Genomic DNA, 18445 nt, shown 5'->3' on the forward strand with positions numbered 1-18445 from the left:
GCCTAGCACAGGAAAGGTTCCAGGTCTTTGGCCTATCATGGAGGTGTATGTGTGTGTGTGTGTGTGTGTGTGTGTGCGTGCGCGCGCGCGTGTGTGCGTGTGCAGCTTTTTCTCACTCCCCTTTCTGTAGTCCTGACTGGATAAGTGATTTTTTTCATGCTCCAAGGCATGGCTTGCCTTTCCTAAGGGAATGGCAGGCATAATTTTGCCCATTCCACTTTTATTTCTTTGACATAACAGGCAGGTTCAAAGTGCCTTCTTGGTATTTTCCTGACCATTACCCATCATGATCTGGCTAATGATGAAATGGGTCTTTAGGGATATAAAGTCTTTAGGTTCAGGCAGACTTAATTTAAAACATGACCCTACCATGAGACTGTGAACAAGCTACCTGAGCTCTTAAAGTCTAGAATTCCTTATCTTCATGAACTAGGTGGTAGAGAAAGGGCTTAGCATAGTCAGTGCTCAATACAGTAGGACCTGTGCTATTCTAGTCAGCTGCCATCCATTAGTATGTTTGCCAGTAAGGTGACACATTCTGTCTGCCAGTTGATGCTTCTTCATCCAGGGGCACCCTAGATGCTGTAGGTAAGTGTAGGCATAGTGAGCACTAGAGTGTCATATAAACATGTCTGTTCTTCTGCCATCTTCTATCCCCACCCTACTGACACTAGAATGTCACTGCTAAGCCCTTTCTGAAATTAGTTTAGATCCTAGGCCCTTGCTAACATGCTGTGTTCTTTAGGAAAACAAATACTTGATGTTGCTTTTCTTTCTTCCCTCCCTTCCACTCACTCCTTTCCTCCTCTCCCCCCCTTTCCTCACTTTTTTGGTGGGGGCAGGATAATGGGTGTTGAACTCAGGGCCTCAAGCAAGGTAGGCAAGACTCTACCACTGAGCTATGGCTGCAGCCCTCTTGATGTTCTCAGTTATCAATCTCAGTGTCAGTGCAGTCAGATCCTCCACAGAGCCTTTCTTATTTGAGAGAAAGAAAAGTTCTCAGGCTCAGACTAGGGGATTCTGAGTTAAACAACCAGGGTCATCTGCTAGAAGGCTGGTTTTCACTTGAATCTTGATCTGATTGTGTACACATGCATCCTACTTGTTGGTGTCTGAGAGGTATGCACCAGCAGCCATCGGAACTGTAATGGCAGCCAATCAAACCTAGCTCTCTGTGAGTTTGGAACTTAGGGCAGGAAATGACAAATACCACACTTTGCCATTTCTCGTTTTTGAAAAATCGTATCTGAGGTTGTTGAGATGATGTAGTAGGTAAAGAATGATTCTTGATTCACAAGCCTGATGATCTGAGTTTGGTCCTCAGGGATCAGATCACATGGTAGAAGGAGAGAACCAATTCCTGCAAATTGTCCTTTGATCTCTACACATGTTCTGGCATGTGCGCATCCGTGCACATGCACATGAATAAATAAATGTAAAAAATTAAATCCTATCCTGATGAATCATTTACAGTGTTCTAAAATGATTCGGAGAAGTTTGTGAGTTGGGCATGGTGGCTGTGTGCTTGTTTAGCATGCACAAGGTCCTGGCAGCTCCAGTACAGGGACAGAGAGGTAGTCAGAGTTAAAAAACCTGCTAGTCTTAGGCTAAAGAATAAGAAAACAGGAATCTTTGGAACTCTGGCTTCAGAAATGGCACAAAATGGAATGGACAATAATGAAAGGTAGATAATGGGTCCACAGTGATTTAATTCTTGGTGATATTGTTCATTTTATGCAAATACCAAAAAATGAAGAAAAGGCCTGGCTATTTGAAAATAAAACAGGAATACCCCCAAATATTTAGTGTTTGATCAAATGAGACCTTAGCCCCTCACACATATGACAAGAGAGTTAAAACAAATATAGATGTTAAATAAAAGGCCCAGCTACCAAAGAGCAAAATTTAATGAAAGCCAGAACTGTTAAGTATGGAATCCTGTTGAGAAAAAGGTCAATCTCTTTCAGAGTTTTCCCACTGTTCCATTTTTAAGAAAAGTGTAGTAAAAATACATAATACAAGGTAACTTCTCACTTCTTTTTTCTCTTTCTACACATTCCTTGGTGAGAAGCATCTTCCCTGGAGTCATGGACCCCTCCCAGCACAGACCCTCATTTCCAGCACAGTCATTCTCTATCCAACCAGTAGGCTCAGGGGCTGGAGAACATCTTCTCAGGCCTTAGGCAAGAGGTCTTTGAAGCAGCTGAAAGTAGAGTTTAGATCCATCTCTTCCTGGGTGCAGACTCCCCAGTGGCAGGTCACACAAGAGTCTACAGTGATAGGCAGGCGGCTGGGAGGACAGCTGGCAGAAATAAAAGGTGATAATCCATCTCCAGTACACTGTTTCACATGCCATGCCCATGTTAACACCAGAGAAACTGAACAATGGGGTGAAGGGTTGATTCTGGATGTTTCTTTGCTATGGCTGACGAAGAGGGAATGAGAGAGACACAGAGATAGTGGTTGTCCACTGAGAGCATCCACAGAGGAAGCTAATTCTACTGCCATGAACCCTGGGAAGGCTCCAAAATCTTCAGCTTGTCCATTGCTAATGATAATCCCTAATATGGAAGATTGTATGGAAGCAGAGGGTAGGAGAACAAGCCAGAATATGGTTATCAGTAATAGCTAGTGGCATATGGCCCTCACTGAAGCATGTACCTGGAAGTGGCTGCAGAAGAGGTGGAAGGCAGTCGCACCAAGAGTGAGAATGGAGGTCCCCATAAAGCTGTATGCCAGGGACTCCCACTTCCACCCAAAGGTTCAGGCAGTCTAGTATCTCTCTTGTTCACTTTTCCTATCTGGCTGTTCTTCACCTTGGTAATTGCATTCATGGGTATAAAGGTTCTCACTATTGTAATGCAATGTCCTTTCTCTGTATTAGCCAGGGAAAAAGTCTCTTTGTGTTAGAGTTAGGAGATGGGCTCAGAACATCTTAAGGTCCCCTGATATCCTTAGCAACTTAACTCATCTCCCTGTTTCTCAAAATTAACTCAGGCTTTGTCTTTCTTTCTTAAGTTCTGATCACATGCTTAAACAATACTTTATTAACACAAACCGCCAGTTCTCTGCATTGACATAACTCACAACTTCATATTTGGTCTCTCAAACCCAGGACAGGAAATAGCACAGAAGGCTCTGTGGCAGGGGTGTGGCTGGACTTTCACAATTCCCCATCGCCTTTCTTTTGCACGTAGCTTGGACAGAACTTCCCCTATGTCAGAGGCTCCATAGAGAGTCCTACTCCATCATGGGGCTTCAGTCTAGATACCAAGCCAAGGCAAGCCAAGGCAAGGCAAGGCAAGGCAAGGCAAGGCAAGAATCATGTGTGACACCTCCCTGGCTGCCAGCTCTTTGCAAGGCTCTATGGGGTTCAGGAGGCCAATTGCCCTTCAGTCACCACACTGCATTTGAGCCTGAACATAGCAGAACAGACTTTTGTAGCTGAGATTGACTTTTCAAAGAGCTGTACCACATTGGTACCCTACAGCCCATGGAATAGCTCTTGTGCATTACAGGAAGCTTCTTCCAAGCAACAATAGATTTCAGAAGGCCTCCTCTGACTACACAGGGCCCAGCCCCTTTCCACCCCTTATCCGAGATGCTCTTCATCGCTATTCTCCGATGAACCAGCATTTAGGTAGTATTCTTCCTGGGGAAGGAAGTCCCCTTCTCCAGTAGTGTCTGTCTCCATCCAAGGTGTGGGCCAAGGGATGGAAGATATCATGGAGAGCTCCCACACTGAATGAATTTGAAGGTCATATATTCCTTTCCTTGCTTATAAGGTAGAACCAGTCATGAGTCTTCAATCTGGAAACTGAAGAGTGATGGGGAGAGGTGGGGGGCTGGGGATAAGAAGAAGCAAAAGGGTCTAACAGAGCCTGCAAACCATGGATATTAGTAAGAAAATAACTGCACACACTAAGACACATTAACAACTGAATTAAAATTAAAAAGTTTGATTTCTTCATTAATATCCCAGTGACTCCATTCTCAGAGATGTTAGACTTCATTGGACAGGGTTTCTCCCATTATTGCAGCATAGAGTTAGTTACCATCTTCACTTTGCAAATGGAAAAGGGTGAAAAAATAATCCCCAAAGGAAAGAAAGGAACAGCCTAGTGGATTTTTGTTTTTGTTTTTAATTCTTCAGGGACATCGGCTGAATTATCCTCCATATGGTCGTGGTGGTTGGAGGTGGTGTTTCATTTTGTTGTTGTTTTTGGCACTGAAGGGCATAGGATGGGACAGGGGAGCCTGAGCCTGCTCCCCAAAGGGTTCCTGTTAGCTCCAGTTACAATCCTGTGGCTCCCAGTGGCATCCCTGAACTGTGACTCATGCAGGGAATGGATTGCATGGACTTGGCGAAGTCCTGGCTGACCACCCGGCCATTTTCTCCACTGCCGCCTCCTCCACTGGCCCCCGCCCCACTGTTTCTGGGGAGGGTCGACGTCCGTATGGCTTCATTGATGGATTGCTGTGGGATCAAACAGAAACCCTTTTCAGGAGGACAGGGGGTTCTTCCCCAGGTCCTTGGCAATGACAGACAAAGAAGACTGAGTCAAGATGGGATTGAAAGGACACCCTTCCCCCACCCTTCCTCCATACTCCTGAGCTCAAGAAACAATGATGTGGGCAGTTCTTGGTAATTCTTATTTCTCCTCTGGTATACTAAGTATTTTTCTAATCTAGGAGTCTAACATTCTAGAAATTACAGGTCAGTAGTCTCAATCTGAGGTTGTCTGTGCTGATAGCATACATCACTCAGACACTGGCCTTGGGGATGCATCCTTGCTCTCTTTGGCACATGATCTTTTTAATCACATTGTACATATCATCTTCCTTAGCCTTTCTGGGGCCTAGGCTTGAATGTGTTAGGAAGCAAGCCCTAAGTTACCTCATTCTGAGGCTCCTGCAGGTGGGGCATTTCCTTGGTGAGGTTGGGAGTGGAGCTTAGGAAATTTGCATCCAGATACCAATACCTAAGCTAGCTAGGTTCTGTGATCAGGTTCCTTTTTTTTTTTTTTTTTTTTTAAATAACTTTTAAACCTCCATGTCTGTAACACGTACTATCTAGGCAAGCTACAATCTCCCTCCTTGCCCCTTTCTTCTCCTCATTCTCCCTTCTCTTTTCCCTGCTCTTCTTCTTCCCCCTCTTTCCTTCTCCCTCCTCTTCCTCTTTTTTTCTGCCTTTGCCTCCTTCTCCTTCTCTACCTGTGTCTATGAAGAGTGGCACTACTGCACAGAGTATGCTTTGAGATATTAAGGGAGAGTGATAATATGTTTTTGTTGAGTTCAAATGATCTTCTGGAAGAGAGGCCTCCTAGCTCCACATGATAAGGGCAGTTAGGAGTCATTTGAATAAGACAATTCACAAAATGTAACCAGCAAGCCTCATGTGCTCAAAAGAGTGAGGCTGCATCTCCCAAAGCCTTCATCTGTGTACCACCTGCTTCCTGCCAGCCTGAACAATCTGCAGGTCTAGACTGACACGTTGCCTCCGTGTTGTACATCTCATGGTTTCTAGCCTGCTGGAATTCTAGGTCTGGGAAAGATTCAAGGATCACTCTAGCATCAGTGCTGTCAAGCAGAATCTAGGTCCTGGATCCTATCCTACTGGACAACAGGAAGCATTGTTCTGTTTGAATTCCTCTGGAGAAGGAGCTCTGTGGCATGAAGACTCCACTCTATCCCTTGCCACCATTTCTGATTTCACAGAATCTTAGGGCTGAGGTCTCATTTCTTTGTAGGAATGAGCATCCTAAGAAGAGCTGTCTGTGGGTTGAGACACTTCCTCTGCTAAGACAAACCTTCCATATTCTCCAGAGTACATTCTGCTTAGCTTTCTCCCTGAAGTCCCTCATCACCTCAGATGACAGCAAAGGCTTTCACTTACTGTGTGTGCATCATATATTCTCGTGTATGTAAATTTGTCACCTTAGAGAACGGGCTCTTATTCCAGGGAGCCCAGAACCATGCTTTCACAACCCATGGTTATCTTGATTGGCCATTACCAGATAGTTTGTAAAAATAAGATATTCTTGAATTTATTTAAGGAAAAAAAAATAGAATCTTTTCCAAAATACCTGGGCTTTGTTGCTGTGACCCAGAGAGCTCATTCTGTCTTTTGTAACTAGATGGGCACAAACAGTTTGATATTCTTTGTTTTTTTTTTTTCCTTGCTACTCATTTCTTACTGGACAGTCTAACACTATTTTAAAATATTCTTCCTTTATGAACTCTGTGATTTATCTGGAGTGTGTTGTTTAAAGGTTTAAGCAGGGATGAAGTGGGGTGGGTTAACCAAAATTAAAGATGTATGGAAACTCACTATTTTTTTAAGCTAATTACAGGCTGGTGATATGGATCAGCAGTGCATGTTTGTACTGTGGAGGACCAGAGTTTGATTCCCAGCACCCATGTCTGGTGGCTTATAGCTGCCTGTAGTGACTCCAGCTCAAGGAATCTGCTGCTGTGGCCTCCACAGGTATCTGCACCCACATGCACACACCAATGCAACACTTACACATAATTAAAAATAATAAAAGCTTAAAAGTAACTAAAAAGAGAAAGTGTTTGAAGGAAGGTACCTGATGTGGGTGGAAAAATACCCCCCAAAAAAGATAAGAGTATTTATATGAAAATCTCATTACCAGGCATGGGTCACCTCCCTTTGGGTTTTTGGTCAGAAAGACTCTGAAGGCCCCCAAACAACACAGGCAATTACACTTGGATGTTGTTGCTGAAGACACAACACACTTTGGTTGCAGGACATCAAGCCAGAACTGATCTATTAACTTTCTGCTGACCGGCTTTCATAGTTCTAGAATGTGCCATGTTAGACCATTGTGGGAGAAAGGCCATCAGTGAATGTACTTGGTGGTGAACCCTGAATGCTACAATACAGGCAAGATATGTCTCCTGGTAGAATAGTGACATGAAGGTTGGGGGTGGTAATCAACCATTTTATGATTTGATCTGAGCCTTGCTTCACAGGATTTAATCCATGCCTGATACTGTAAATCCAAACAGAAGCCTATGGTTCTAGATCCTAGGGGAGAAACCTGTTGTTGCTTTGCTAAATAGACATGTAAAACCATCTTCTCAATGTCTGTATTTATACCCATAGAGTAGTGCTGTTCTTAACTTCACCCAGATAATTTTCTTTTTGCAGTAGTTAGCAGTTAAAGCAGAGACTTGTAATTGATCAACATGCTAAGAATTAGTGACTGTGAGTATTCAGCTGTACATGGGATGTCTATACCAATCTGTCCTCCCCAAGGGTCAGTGTACACCACAGATAAGGGAGGAAAAAGAATGCAAGAGCTGGAGGATGGGAGCAGTGCTGTGAGATGCTGTCTCTTGGACACAGCATGGCCACTGCTCTAGTGAGCTCACTGCAGCTGAACAAGAATCTGTGCCATATCGAGCCAACAAGATCAGTCAACATTCCATCAAGTAGCACTAATTGGACTCAGTGTGTTCTCAAAATAAGAACAAAAACAAAAAAGGGGGGAGAACATGAAGGTAGGTGGGAGATGTGTTGGTTAGTATCCAAAGGAGAGAGAGAGGGTGAGTTGGAGGTGGATGTGATCAAGACATATTGTATGCATGTATAAAATTATCAAAGAATAAATACAAGATATTTAAAAAAATAAAATCCATGATTCAGACAGATTCCCCCCATATGATGTTCTGCCCACGCTGATTCTATCTCTTCCTCAAGCCCTGGGACTTAGTTTATTTACATCCTCCCCTGGCATCCCTCCACTGAAGAGGAAGTGTGATTTGGATTGCATTCTTTTGAGTCAAAGGCCAAATAAATACAACCACAATGCTACACAGGGGAAATCTGAGCTGAGAACAGGAAGAATTAATGATTACTGATTCTTACAAAAAAAAATGTTGAAAAGAGAATAACATTTTAATTGTATCAGTAGAAAAACATAGACCTTTCTGGAATGTAGCTTGAAATCTAACCTTCAAGATTTTGCCCTACTATGCTCCTTTAAAAAATTCTCTCTGTCTCTCTCTCTCTCATGCTCATGGACACATACACAGGCACACAAGTGAGCATGATGGTCACAGGGCAACCTCCTGTCATTCTCCAGGAACTGTCCACCTTGTTTTTTTAAGACAAGATTTCTCACTGGAACACAAAGTTTGTGGACTCATCTAGGCTGGTTAAAGCTCTCATAGATTACTGTGGACTGTCTTCCTCAAAAGTCTCAAACATTCTGTAATATCTCTCTACAGAGTTGGCAAAGCATGAATTTATGAAGGACAAGGTTAATGGCATACTTAACACCAGAGCCTACAAAAATCTGAGACAAATTCCGCATGTAACTAAGACTTTCCAATGTTAAAACATCAGAGCCATTTTCTCAGGAAGCTGAGGGCTTCCTAGAGCATACCCAGTCACAGGTGGGCACTGGCATCCTACAGGCTCCTTGCTGATGCATTTATGAATCTTGGAGATGAGAAGACAAGAGCCAGAATGCTGGGATGGAAAGCAAGTTAACAACCAGTAAACCTCCAGTTCTCAAACTGCACTGTACTTTGGAATCCCAGGATGGGGTGGGGATGTCTGAACTGATGTTTGAATCCTGACCTACCAATGCTGAGTGAGTAGGTGTAGCCTGGGCATTTAACTCTTTAAGCTTCCCAGGTGATCCTAAAATAGAAGTCAAGTTGAATTATCTACTGTTCTGATCGTTTTGAAGAGAGCCTGACATGTATGTGATTGACTTGTTTAAGACAACAGTCATCTGAGACAGTGACAAAGCAGATGATCTATTCACGATGGTTCTTGTACTCTCCCAAAGCTAACAGATGATCACTAACATAATGCCTACCCTTGCCTTCAAGAGGGCAACTTTCTGTTGCCCCTTCCTTCTGTTGCCCCTTCCAGCTGTTCTTAAGCACATCCTTAAAGTTGCTGTTCTGAAACTGAGGCTCAAGGAGAGAAGAGTGAATGGAAAGTCCAGCTACAATGTCCCCTAGTATGGTCCTTTGAGACTTACTTCTGCAGTGGTGGCCACATTCTACTTCCCAGAGGCTATTCTAATGAGAGTTCAGGTTTCATTAATGACTCCACTGAGCATGCATGGAAAGAAGTGGTTGAGCAGGAACCTTGGAGGATGCTTTCTCTGTGTTCAGCCTCTCAGCTGCTCATCCATTCTAGGCAAGTGTACAGACCCTATAGTGTTGTGGATTAAGCATACAATGTGTTGGCACAGGTACATGCAATTTTAAAAGATCAGCTGCTCTCCTGTGCGTTGGGGAGGCTGGGAATTAATTTCCCCTGGGAGCAAAGTAGCAAATGATAACAATCTTGATTTTACTTAATATCAGCCAAGGACAAAGATTCTATTCTGTTTTCCCTGGCAGAGGAGAAATGCAAAGTCTGTGAGGCTCTACTCAATTCAAAATGTGCCTTAGGTGAGGCTTTTGTCCATGACTGTTTAAGTTCCACTAGGATGTCCTGGGTTACCTAAAGTCTCTGAGTCCCCAGCTCCTACATTGCTAATTTAGTATTTCTGTGTGAAAGCTTTACTGGTTTCCAGACATTCCAGGCAAGAGTTTTAGTGTCTGGGTCTCTGACCCTGGTCATCCTTTGCCGGCCTCTCTCTGATCTTGGCTAATTCACTCCTTGCTGCAACCAGGTTAAACACCACTTTTCCAGAGACACTATCTGACCACCGGCTCTTGGGTCTCTCATTAAAGGCAAGTCCTGTGCATTTTCTTCCCAACATCACTATCTAGCAGGTCGATCAATGTTCACCAATGTCTGCCTTCCCCATGAAACTCCAAGATGGGGACCTGTGTCTGGGTTGTTCATGGTTGCATCTCCTTTGCTGAGTATTGTCCTTCCTCTTCCCCCATGACACATGTGTCCTGTTCATGACATATCAAAGGGCAAAGAGTGTCAAGAAGACTCAGTCGAGAACCCATGCTGAAGGTTGCTTAAGGACACAACTTGAGTAGTGAGATACTTTTTTGTTTGTCTTTGTGACTGGCACTATAACCAGCACTTGAGGGACATAAGGCAAGTGACTCTCTCTCTCTCTCTCTCTCTCTCTCTCTCTCACACACACACACACACACACATATACACACAACTGTATCACCCACCTATCTATCATCTATCTATCTATCTATCTATCTATCTATCTATCTATCTATTATCTATCTATCTATCTATCTATCTATCTATCTATCTATCTATCATCTATCTATGTATCTCAATAGTGAGAAGCTTAGTAGCATCTTGGCTAAAACCAAAAACCTGGCTCTATGGAGGCTTTGTTCACTGTCTAATTCCCTTCATACAAGTCATACTAGCTCCTGGCTTATGTGACCTTGCTTGCTCCCACACATCTCCTATCTACACTTTTTATTAGCCTGCAGATTCTCATGAATATACCGCTTCACTAATGAAAACAAGGGGGTATAATACCTCAATATAAAAGTCCCCAGTTTTCCTTCCCTCTTTAACCTCTTCCTGCCCTTTCTCCCTTTGTTCTCACTTTTCCTCTTCCCTTATATGGTGACTAGAGAAGGTCTCTTAGAACTTCTGAGTCACAGGATGTGAGCCTAAGCTGGTTTAGGGGTTCCTGTCTTTCAGAGTAGATAAACATTGTGAGCAAGGAAAGACAGGATGGAAAGTATTTCCAAAGACCCCGTCACTTCCATCTGCATCCCGGTGTAGCTGCCGACTGTACTTCTGAACAGAGCTAATTGCTTTTGGGGGAAAGCAAAGCATCTCATTATGAAGCCCAAGGAGTGACTGGAGTGCTTTCCACTTATCTCTTCTAGATAAGAGAGGAATTGATGGAGCTTTTGGAAATGAAGGGCCAGCTAGACTAATAAAGAAAATAGCTCCCTTGAAGTGGAAAGATGGAAAATTCTATTAGGAATCCTGGGGTTTGGTACAGAAGTCATAACAATGGATGGAATTGTTTATAGGGAACTGTGGTGGATAGAGAGTCTTGGGTTAATGCTTCTGGGGGACCCTGACAGCATCTGAGAAATTAAAGAACTACATTGTAAAGGGAGGTGTGGGAATGTCTCTAAGACATGGTACTATGTCCAATGGCCTCATCAAAATACTCTTGTCATCTAAGACTTCAGTGTACCTTTGGTGGGGCAGGTCAACAGTTTGAAATCCAGCCCGAAGTCAGTTACCTGGATTAGTGGAAATCTCTATAAACCTAGAGAGAACTGGGCATTCAGGTGGTTCCCTGCTTGGTGGACACCAAACCAAATCATGGTTGATGAACACCCATAGGTGGGACCAAAACCACCTTGAGGGGAAACACACCCTTGGGGTGTATTGTATTGCTTAACCTAGGAGCAACTTTCTCTCATGCCTCCTTCCTTGTTCCAAGAGATTTTTCTCTTCTGGACATAATTCTACATTAACTTGACTAAATATATTTATCCTATAGCCATAGTCTGTTCTTTAAGGGCTTATGGTCTTAAGGATTTTTGAGCATAGCTCAAAAACAATTTAGTTCATGTAATTAATAAGATTACATGCTAATAAATAACTATTAATAAAAGGAGGTTTGAGGGAAGCTGTAACTGTTAATAATGGCTGTTATATATGTTAGTGATCACCACTTTTCTTATTTATTGAGAGCATGCTGTGACATGGGCCTCCTGGCAACCATTTAATCTATTATTTTGTATCCTCACAACAAATTTATGAGGTATATACCATCTCTGTTTCCATTTTTACAATAAAAATAAAGATCAGAAAGTAATTAAAACTTGTCTGAGGTGACAGAGTTAAGAAACAGAATGGATGGACTCATGCCAGACTCTCAGCTCATACATCTCCTCAGGACACTATGTCCTGGGGCACCATGAAAAGGAACTTTTGAGAGCTGGCCAGTATGAGCTCTGGGCCTCTGGTCCATGGGGAAGGGGTAGATAGAGGCTTGCAAAGAGCATAACTGGTCTGAGCCCCTCTTTTCTGTTTGAACAGCTGTTCTATCTCTTTGGACAATAAGAAGGATAGTCTGTAGGTTTATGTTTTGGATGGAATTGGCAAATAAAGCTTTGCTTAGGGTTCAGGGGTCCTTGCTAAATCCTTCCAAACTCATGGGAGGGTTTAAGGTATAGAATCAGTAACTGTGTTGTGGTCTGCCTTTTCCAACAGAATGTAGAGGCGCAAGAGCTGGTCAAGGGAAGATTGAGTTGTGCTTAAGTTCTATAGACAAAAGCTCTCACACTTCTAGTCCTTCATTGTTCCTGTTACCAGACTGTGGGAAAGTGGCTTTTATAATAGGCCTCATGAGGTAGAGGGCAGGATGAAGAATTGGCTTGCACAGAACACACAGGGGCTGGGACATGGTGGGAGGAGGGAAGCAGATTGCCAGTGGGGAGGCAGCTGGAACCATTATGTGGGAATGCTGAATGCCAGGACAGAAGGTCTTAATACTAGGATGGAAAGCCCTTTTGTTACTACCCTCATTCCTTCCATACAAAATCTAACACTGAATTTTCAAGCAAGGGACTGACTAGAGATGTCCTCCCCAGTACTGACTCAGGATGTACATAGGTATCATGGCCAACGACAGAAGAGGCTGGTCAGGAGCTTGTGCTAGTTAGTGATTCAATGATGTGTGTGTTCTGCTTAAGAGGAATTGAATTATTGACAAAGGGGGTCTTTAGGGCACATTAGAGGAGAGTAAACCCCAGGAGTAAATTGTATTCCATCTAATCAAGCTAAGGAGAGAGCCCAGGCCAAGATACTTGCTGTTCAAAGCTCACAGTGACCCAGTTTCTCTTCTTAGTTTAAAGAAGGCTTGTTATTAATTTTTGCTGTTTGCCACAAGTTTTCTTTAATTCTTCTTCCTCTAATTTCCTATAGACTGTACTGTCTGAACCACATCTTTTCTTTCCGTGTGTGTGTGTATGTGTGTGTGTGTGTGTGTGTGTGCGTGTGCGCATGAGCGCATGTTTGCATGTGTATGTTTAGGTCAGAGGCTGATATTGGAAGTCTTTTTCAAATGCTCTTTGCATATATCTATCTATCTATCTATCTATCTATCTATCTATCTATCTATCTACCTACCTACCTATCATCTATCTATTTATCTATTGGGTCTTTCCCTGATCCTAAACCTTGTGGATCTGGGTAGGTTGTTTGACCAATGAGCTTCCGGGGTTCCCTTGTCTCTCCTTCCCTTCTCCAGTGGGGGGGTCATAGGTGTACCTATGATACATAGGTGCAACCCATTTTTACATGGGTGCCAAGACTCTGAACTTAACACCTCATATTTGTGTGCCAGGCACTTTACCACACGAGCCATTCCCTAGCCCTGAGCACTTTTCCATAGCCATTTCTTGTCGAAGTTCAAAGGTTTGAAGGTCATAGTTGGCACCTAAGTTCTCTGCTTTTTTATGGTGCTAGTCACATGACTGTCTTCCATATATGTTTCCCCACTAGGGCTAATGATGCCATTGAAGCACTGTGCAATGTGTCAACTCCCAGCTTCCCTGGCATGCTTTCATCTCCATCTTTGCTAAAAACCACTTGTCCTCTTCTCACACAGCACCAGCAATGACGAGGTCCCTGTTTACTGGGATGGTCTGTGTGCTCCTCTGTTAGAGAAATGGGTTTTGCATGTTGTATTCACATCTGTTTTCTGTTTTTGTTGCATTCTTTGGAACTCTATAAGATTAGCTTGCTTTTCTTCCTACTCAAAAAGTTTCCATATTTTTCCTGGCAGCTCTTCAGTCCTCTCTAATTCTTCCTGTCCTCTGCTGCCTTCAGCTCTTTTTGGTGTGGTCTGGGTTATTGAGCTAATCTGCTTAGCTTTCTCTATGGATGATTCTGTCTGCCATGGAAGCTAAAAATGGACCCAATTCACCAAGCATGGAGGACTGGGTAGGCATGCCTTCCCTCATCTGGACATTATTTCAGAAAATCAACCTCTCACTGTGCTGATTGAACCCTGACCTCTAATCTCACTGACCTGTCTGTCCTGTCTCTGGAAAGATGCACTTGCTATTTTGGGCCCAGTATTCGCCAGACACACCCCATGTCTTCCCTTTCTTTTGGCTCTCCCCTTCTTTTTCAGTTTCTTTCTGATTCTGCTCTGTTCCCTGGATGGCCTCAACTTGCCCCTTTCTACCTCTTTGAGCAAAATTCCTCTCAGGAAACCCAGCTGTGCCACAGAGAATGGGGTAAGAAAAAAGACCCAGGAAGACGATGCCACCTTCATCCGCTTCGACTCGCTACGTGATTTGTAGCAGAACTCGATTAAGGCAACCAGCATGGCCAGTCCCAGCCCTCCAATCAGGATGTAGAATACGCCTGCCACATTGCTGAGGCTCAGAGCACTTGTTTTGTCCTAGAGGAGGATGTGGGAAAGGAGGGGAGGGGAAAAAAGAAAGTGAGTCAAGATGCTTGAGGCCATTGAGGCAGCAGCAAATTAACACACATACACTCAACCCCACCCCCCCTCCTCAGCTTTCACAGTTGGAAATTGCTTGTATTGAGTTCACAACATTCCCCAGGGGAAAGGGGAATGCATGTGTGTTTATGTACATATAAAACAATCTGTGATTGTGTTGAACTTCTAATTACATTACCTCCCTCCTCAATGTCTTTTCTGGGACAAAAGATACCACAAAAATTTAGGCCAGATTTGGTAAGATAGGAACCCTTGAGCTTAACCAATTCTTTTAGGAAACTCTTCCCTTTAGCTCCACATCTACCTCATCTCTGTTGCTTGGCAACACGTCAGTCTCCATCATTGTACATGTCTCTAAGTGTTTTGCTGGGAGTTGGTATTAAAGTGAACTTTCCCCTAGGTGTGCATTTGATTTCAATTTAATAAGACAGCTCTCAAACACATAATAAAGGCAGAGGGACGCATACCTTTAATTGACTGCTCTCAGTCCTAGTTTAAGGGGAAACCTGGCGGGAGGGGGGCTTAGATAGGCAGGAAGGCACTGAGCTAGAAAAATGGCTCTATTAAATCCTAATAATTATGCTTAATCAGTGTCATTTCTTTTTTCTATTGGAGGTGCTTTCTACAATTGCTGTAGGTAGACCTGGGTGACTGAATTTAGAAATCTCAGTTGCCTGTAGTAAAAGATACTCTGCTGTTTTCAGAGATGCCAAGCCACGAAGGAGGGATTCCCAGAAGCCTGGGGAAAAGTTCTGATGTTCGGCAGGAGGGAGCAGAACCCAGCCTGTGGAGCCTGTGGGTACCACTGATGTGGAAGACTATCCTTGAGTCCTGTAACATCCTATGTGCTTCAAGAATAGGGGAGTGAAGGAGAACACTGTTTCAGGCAGTGAGAACACTAACTCAAACTACTGTCCACAGTGGAAGGCCGCTGCCAAGGAAGTGAGGGCATCATCTCACTCGATTCTTGACACAGGCAAAGAACGCTTTTAGGTCTTGGAAGAATGATCCTCCCCAGTTCTTACAGTGGCTCTTGACTCCCTTGTCATCTCATGTTAAAGTGTTTCATTAAATCCAAATGAAATGCACGTGTCAGCTGGCACAGGGATATGGCATTGGTGGCTGACTGGGGGCACAGGATAGGATGGGTGGCATTTCACTTCTCTGTGTGTCATTTTTCAGGTGGAGATCCAGATGAGCCCCATGAAGGGTGGGCTGCATGGTCCTAGTAGCTGTTCTGACATTTACCTAGGAGAATCTGGGCAGGTGGAAAGGGATTTCTTATCGCCCAGGTCAAGAGCCTTTGCCCCATTTCTATTTGATGCAGTGTTCAGGGTTCTTGGTGGTGCAGGGTTCAGATGGCAGGTAGCGGCTTGCCTCCCTACTCTGGAAATAGCCCCAGCCATCAGAGCCATGGGATTATCCTCAGCAACCCCTCTGTGGCTTCTTGTGTGGTTATAACAGACAGTTCTCAAATATGTATTACTTTTGGCAGTGCTTAGCCTAGCTCTCTGGGCAGACGGAATAATTATTCAAGGAAGTAAACTTTTTGCCTGTCTGAGGTTATAGCTTGAGAAGAGAAATGTGAAAAATGGATTCAGCACTTCGTTCAGGGACTGGTGGAACGTGTAAATTCCCACTTTGTGTGATTTTTATTTTCAGAACACACAGTCTTTCAGAAAAGATTGTAATTCTTAGGGGTCCTCAACAGAAATTCCTATAAAACTCCCTTGTCTGGACAGTGGCATGAGTGGGCAGGGTGGGGAGACATCTTAAAGCATCACCAACTTGCACCTTAGCAAGGACTAGGTAAGTGTGATGCTGAGAGGAAGTGAATGGGGGGGGTGGGGAGTCCTGGGAAAGAAGGATGGAGGCTGCCTGCTTTACAAGCTCACACTTCATCCAACAGCTAAAGTACATCTTGCCTTGTCTGTCACTAAGGCTAATGAATTATAGACACTTCTTAATGGTGTCCCTAAGTTTGATGTTGTTGGAGAGGACTTCAAAGATAAGGGGATGGTGGATCCTATTTTTTTGTTACTGTCTCCACATTGCTCTGTGATTGTGTCTGCCTTCCTGGCCATCCATCTGTGGTATATTTGTGAGACAGATAGAGTTAAATGTCAGGTAGAAGTGAGGGAAGATCCATGTTCCGTACAACCATAGAAAGAAGAGGGTTGGGTGACTGGGCATCTGGTGTGTCTGGAGTACAGATTTTTCATCACTGTCTTCTTTCTTTTTCTGGAGTTAGGGATTGAACCTCAAGCCTTGAGCATGCTAGGCAAGCACTCTACCACTGAGTTGCAGCCCCATCCTTTGTATTTGTTTGCTGGAGACAGGATTTTAATATAGAGCCTGGGTTGGTTTTGAACTCACTGAGTAGCCTAGTCCAGCCTCCACCTTCTGATCATCCTGCCTAAATTTCCAAAGTTCTGGGATTATAGGTGTGCATTACTTCAGTCAGCTCCTCTACCTATGAAGACCTCTGGCCCAGAGAATTGGCAGCATGTGTGAAGATAGCTTGATGGTGTAGTACTTGTATCCCTTTTGGCAGATCAGTACCATAGACTCTGCTATGCTGATTCTGTTCTGCAATAACAGAGGCCAGGGAAAATTTCTGGAATCAAAGGGGAATATGATCTTCACTGTTTCCAATACCAAACATGATAGAATGGCCTAAATTTGGCATGGTTTAGTGGAATATGTGATGGGGAGCTAGTGTTGCTATGGTTTTAGTTTAGGTAGATTTACATTTAGACAAGGTTTGTGATTTCTTTATGTGTGCCATTAGCTTTGTGTATGCATAGACGTATGCATTTTTGTTTTTGGTAGTGCAGGGGATTGAACCCAGGGCCTCATGTATGTTAGGCAGGTGCTCTGTGGCTGAGTCACAGCCCTACCTCACCATTATTAGCTTCAGGGAGAGCATCAGATTTAGATCTTTCTAAGGAAGCTTGAGGTCTTCTGGCCTATTGCCATCACTGACCTTTTTTGACACCCATTGTTGGAATATAATGGGATATCCCAGAGCAGGGACAAGTATTCTTTTATTTAAAGACTGGAGCTTTGACTCTTTTATGATCCACTGTGCACATAAAAGGGCACTTGTGTAAATAACAATTGTCCCAGTACATGGCAAACTGCAGGGTTCCAGCTCTGATGGGGGAGGGAGGAGATGGGGTTGGGGTCTTCCAAGTGTTCTCTGAAACACCCCTGTTCTCTTTCCATTCACAGAAGATGCACTCCCCCAGAGCTAGGCAGCTTGCTGGTAGGAGGGAAAAGTCACAACTTGTCTCCCGCCAGGAACAGATAGGGTGACAGCGCTGAAGAGTGATGGGCGAAAAGAATAAAAGAAAGGAAAACCTAAACCTTGGGACTCTCATCTTGCAGAATTGTTGGGTTGGTTGTTATGGTGATGACCCCAGCTCCACAATCTGTTCTCCTGAACCTGTTGTCTTCAATTTGCCACTTCCCTTCTTTGGAAGAGAGAATCTCCCACCATCGTGTACGGCCCCATGCTCTTCCCACTGGTGGGGAGCTGTCCCAGATTCCTTGTTTTTTTAGCCAACACCTCTTCCAAGAATGTTCAAGACCTTCCAAGATTTGGTCTCCAGGAGGAAGACTGAGCACAGGCTTGAGGCTTTTTCTTTCTGGCCTAAGTGGAAAGTTCTAGAAGAATCCTATGCCTTTGGCCATGAGAGCAGTGGCTCCCACTGAGACTAGTGCTGCCAACCACCTGAGATCTGCTGGGCCTGGACCATGTGCTAGTTTCTCCAAAGGTCTTTCTTCTTCTCATCTATCAGAATCCCACAGCTTCCAGGATGCTTGCTTTCAGTGGGTATTCTGGACCATTCCCAAGCCTTTCACATGCTGACTCTGTAACCAGCTTTCTTGTACAGTAGGTTGTTTTTTCTGTCGTGTTCGTCCCAGAACTTACCTATCTGGACTTAGAAAAGATTTAAGGCATGGCAGTTTCCTGGGAGAGTCAGGTGATGGCTGGGTAAGGTCACTCACCA

General features: G+C 43.9%; 1 protein-coding gene across 1 annotated transcript in view; it reads right to left on the reverse strand.

The window, feature by feature from the left end:
• Positions 1-4175: 4175 nt before the first annotated feature.
• Positions 4176-18445, reverse strand: part of Gria1 (glutamate ionotropic receptor AMPA type subunit 1) — a 309938-nt gene continuing 295668 nt past the window's right edge. The window contains exons 15-16 of the mRNA XM_051180635.1: positions 14232-14366; positions 4176-4498 (exon numbers count right to left, since the gene is read on the reverse strand). Coding sequence (XP_051036592.1) covers positions 4295-4498; positions 14232-14366 — 339 coding nt within the window. The 3' untranslated portion in view covers positions 4176-4294. The remainder of the gene's footprint in view (positions 4499-14231; positions 14367-18445) is intronic.

The sequence above is a fragment of the Phodopus roborovskii genome, unplaced genomic scaffold (genome assembly GCF_943737965.1).
Source record: "Phodopus roborovskii unplaced genomic scaffold, PHOROB, whole genome shotgun sequence".
Taxonomy (NCBI): domain Eukaryota; kingdom Metazoa; phylum Chordata; class Mammalia; order Rodentia; family Cricetidae; genus Phodopus; species Phodopus roborovskii.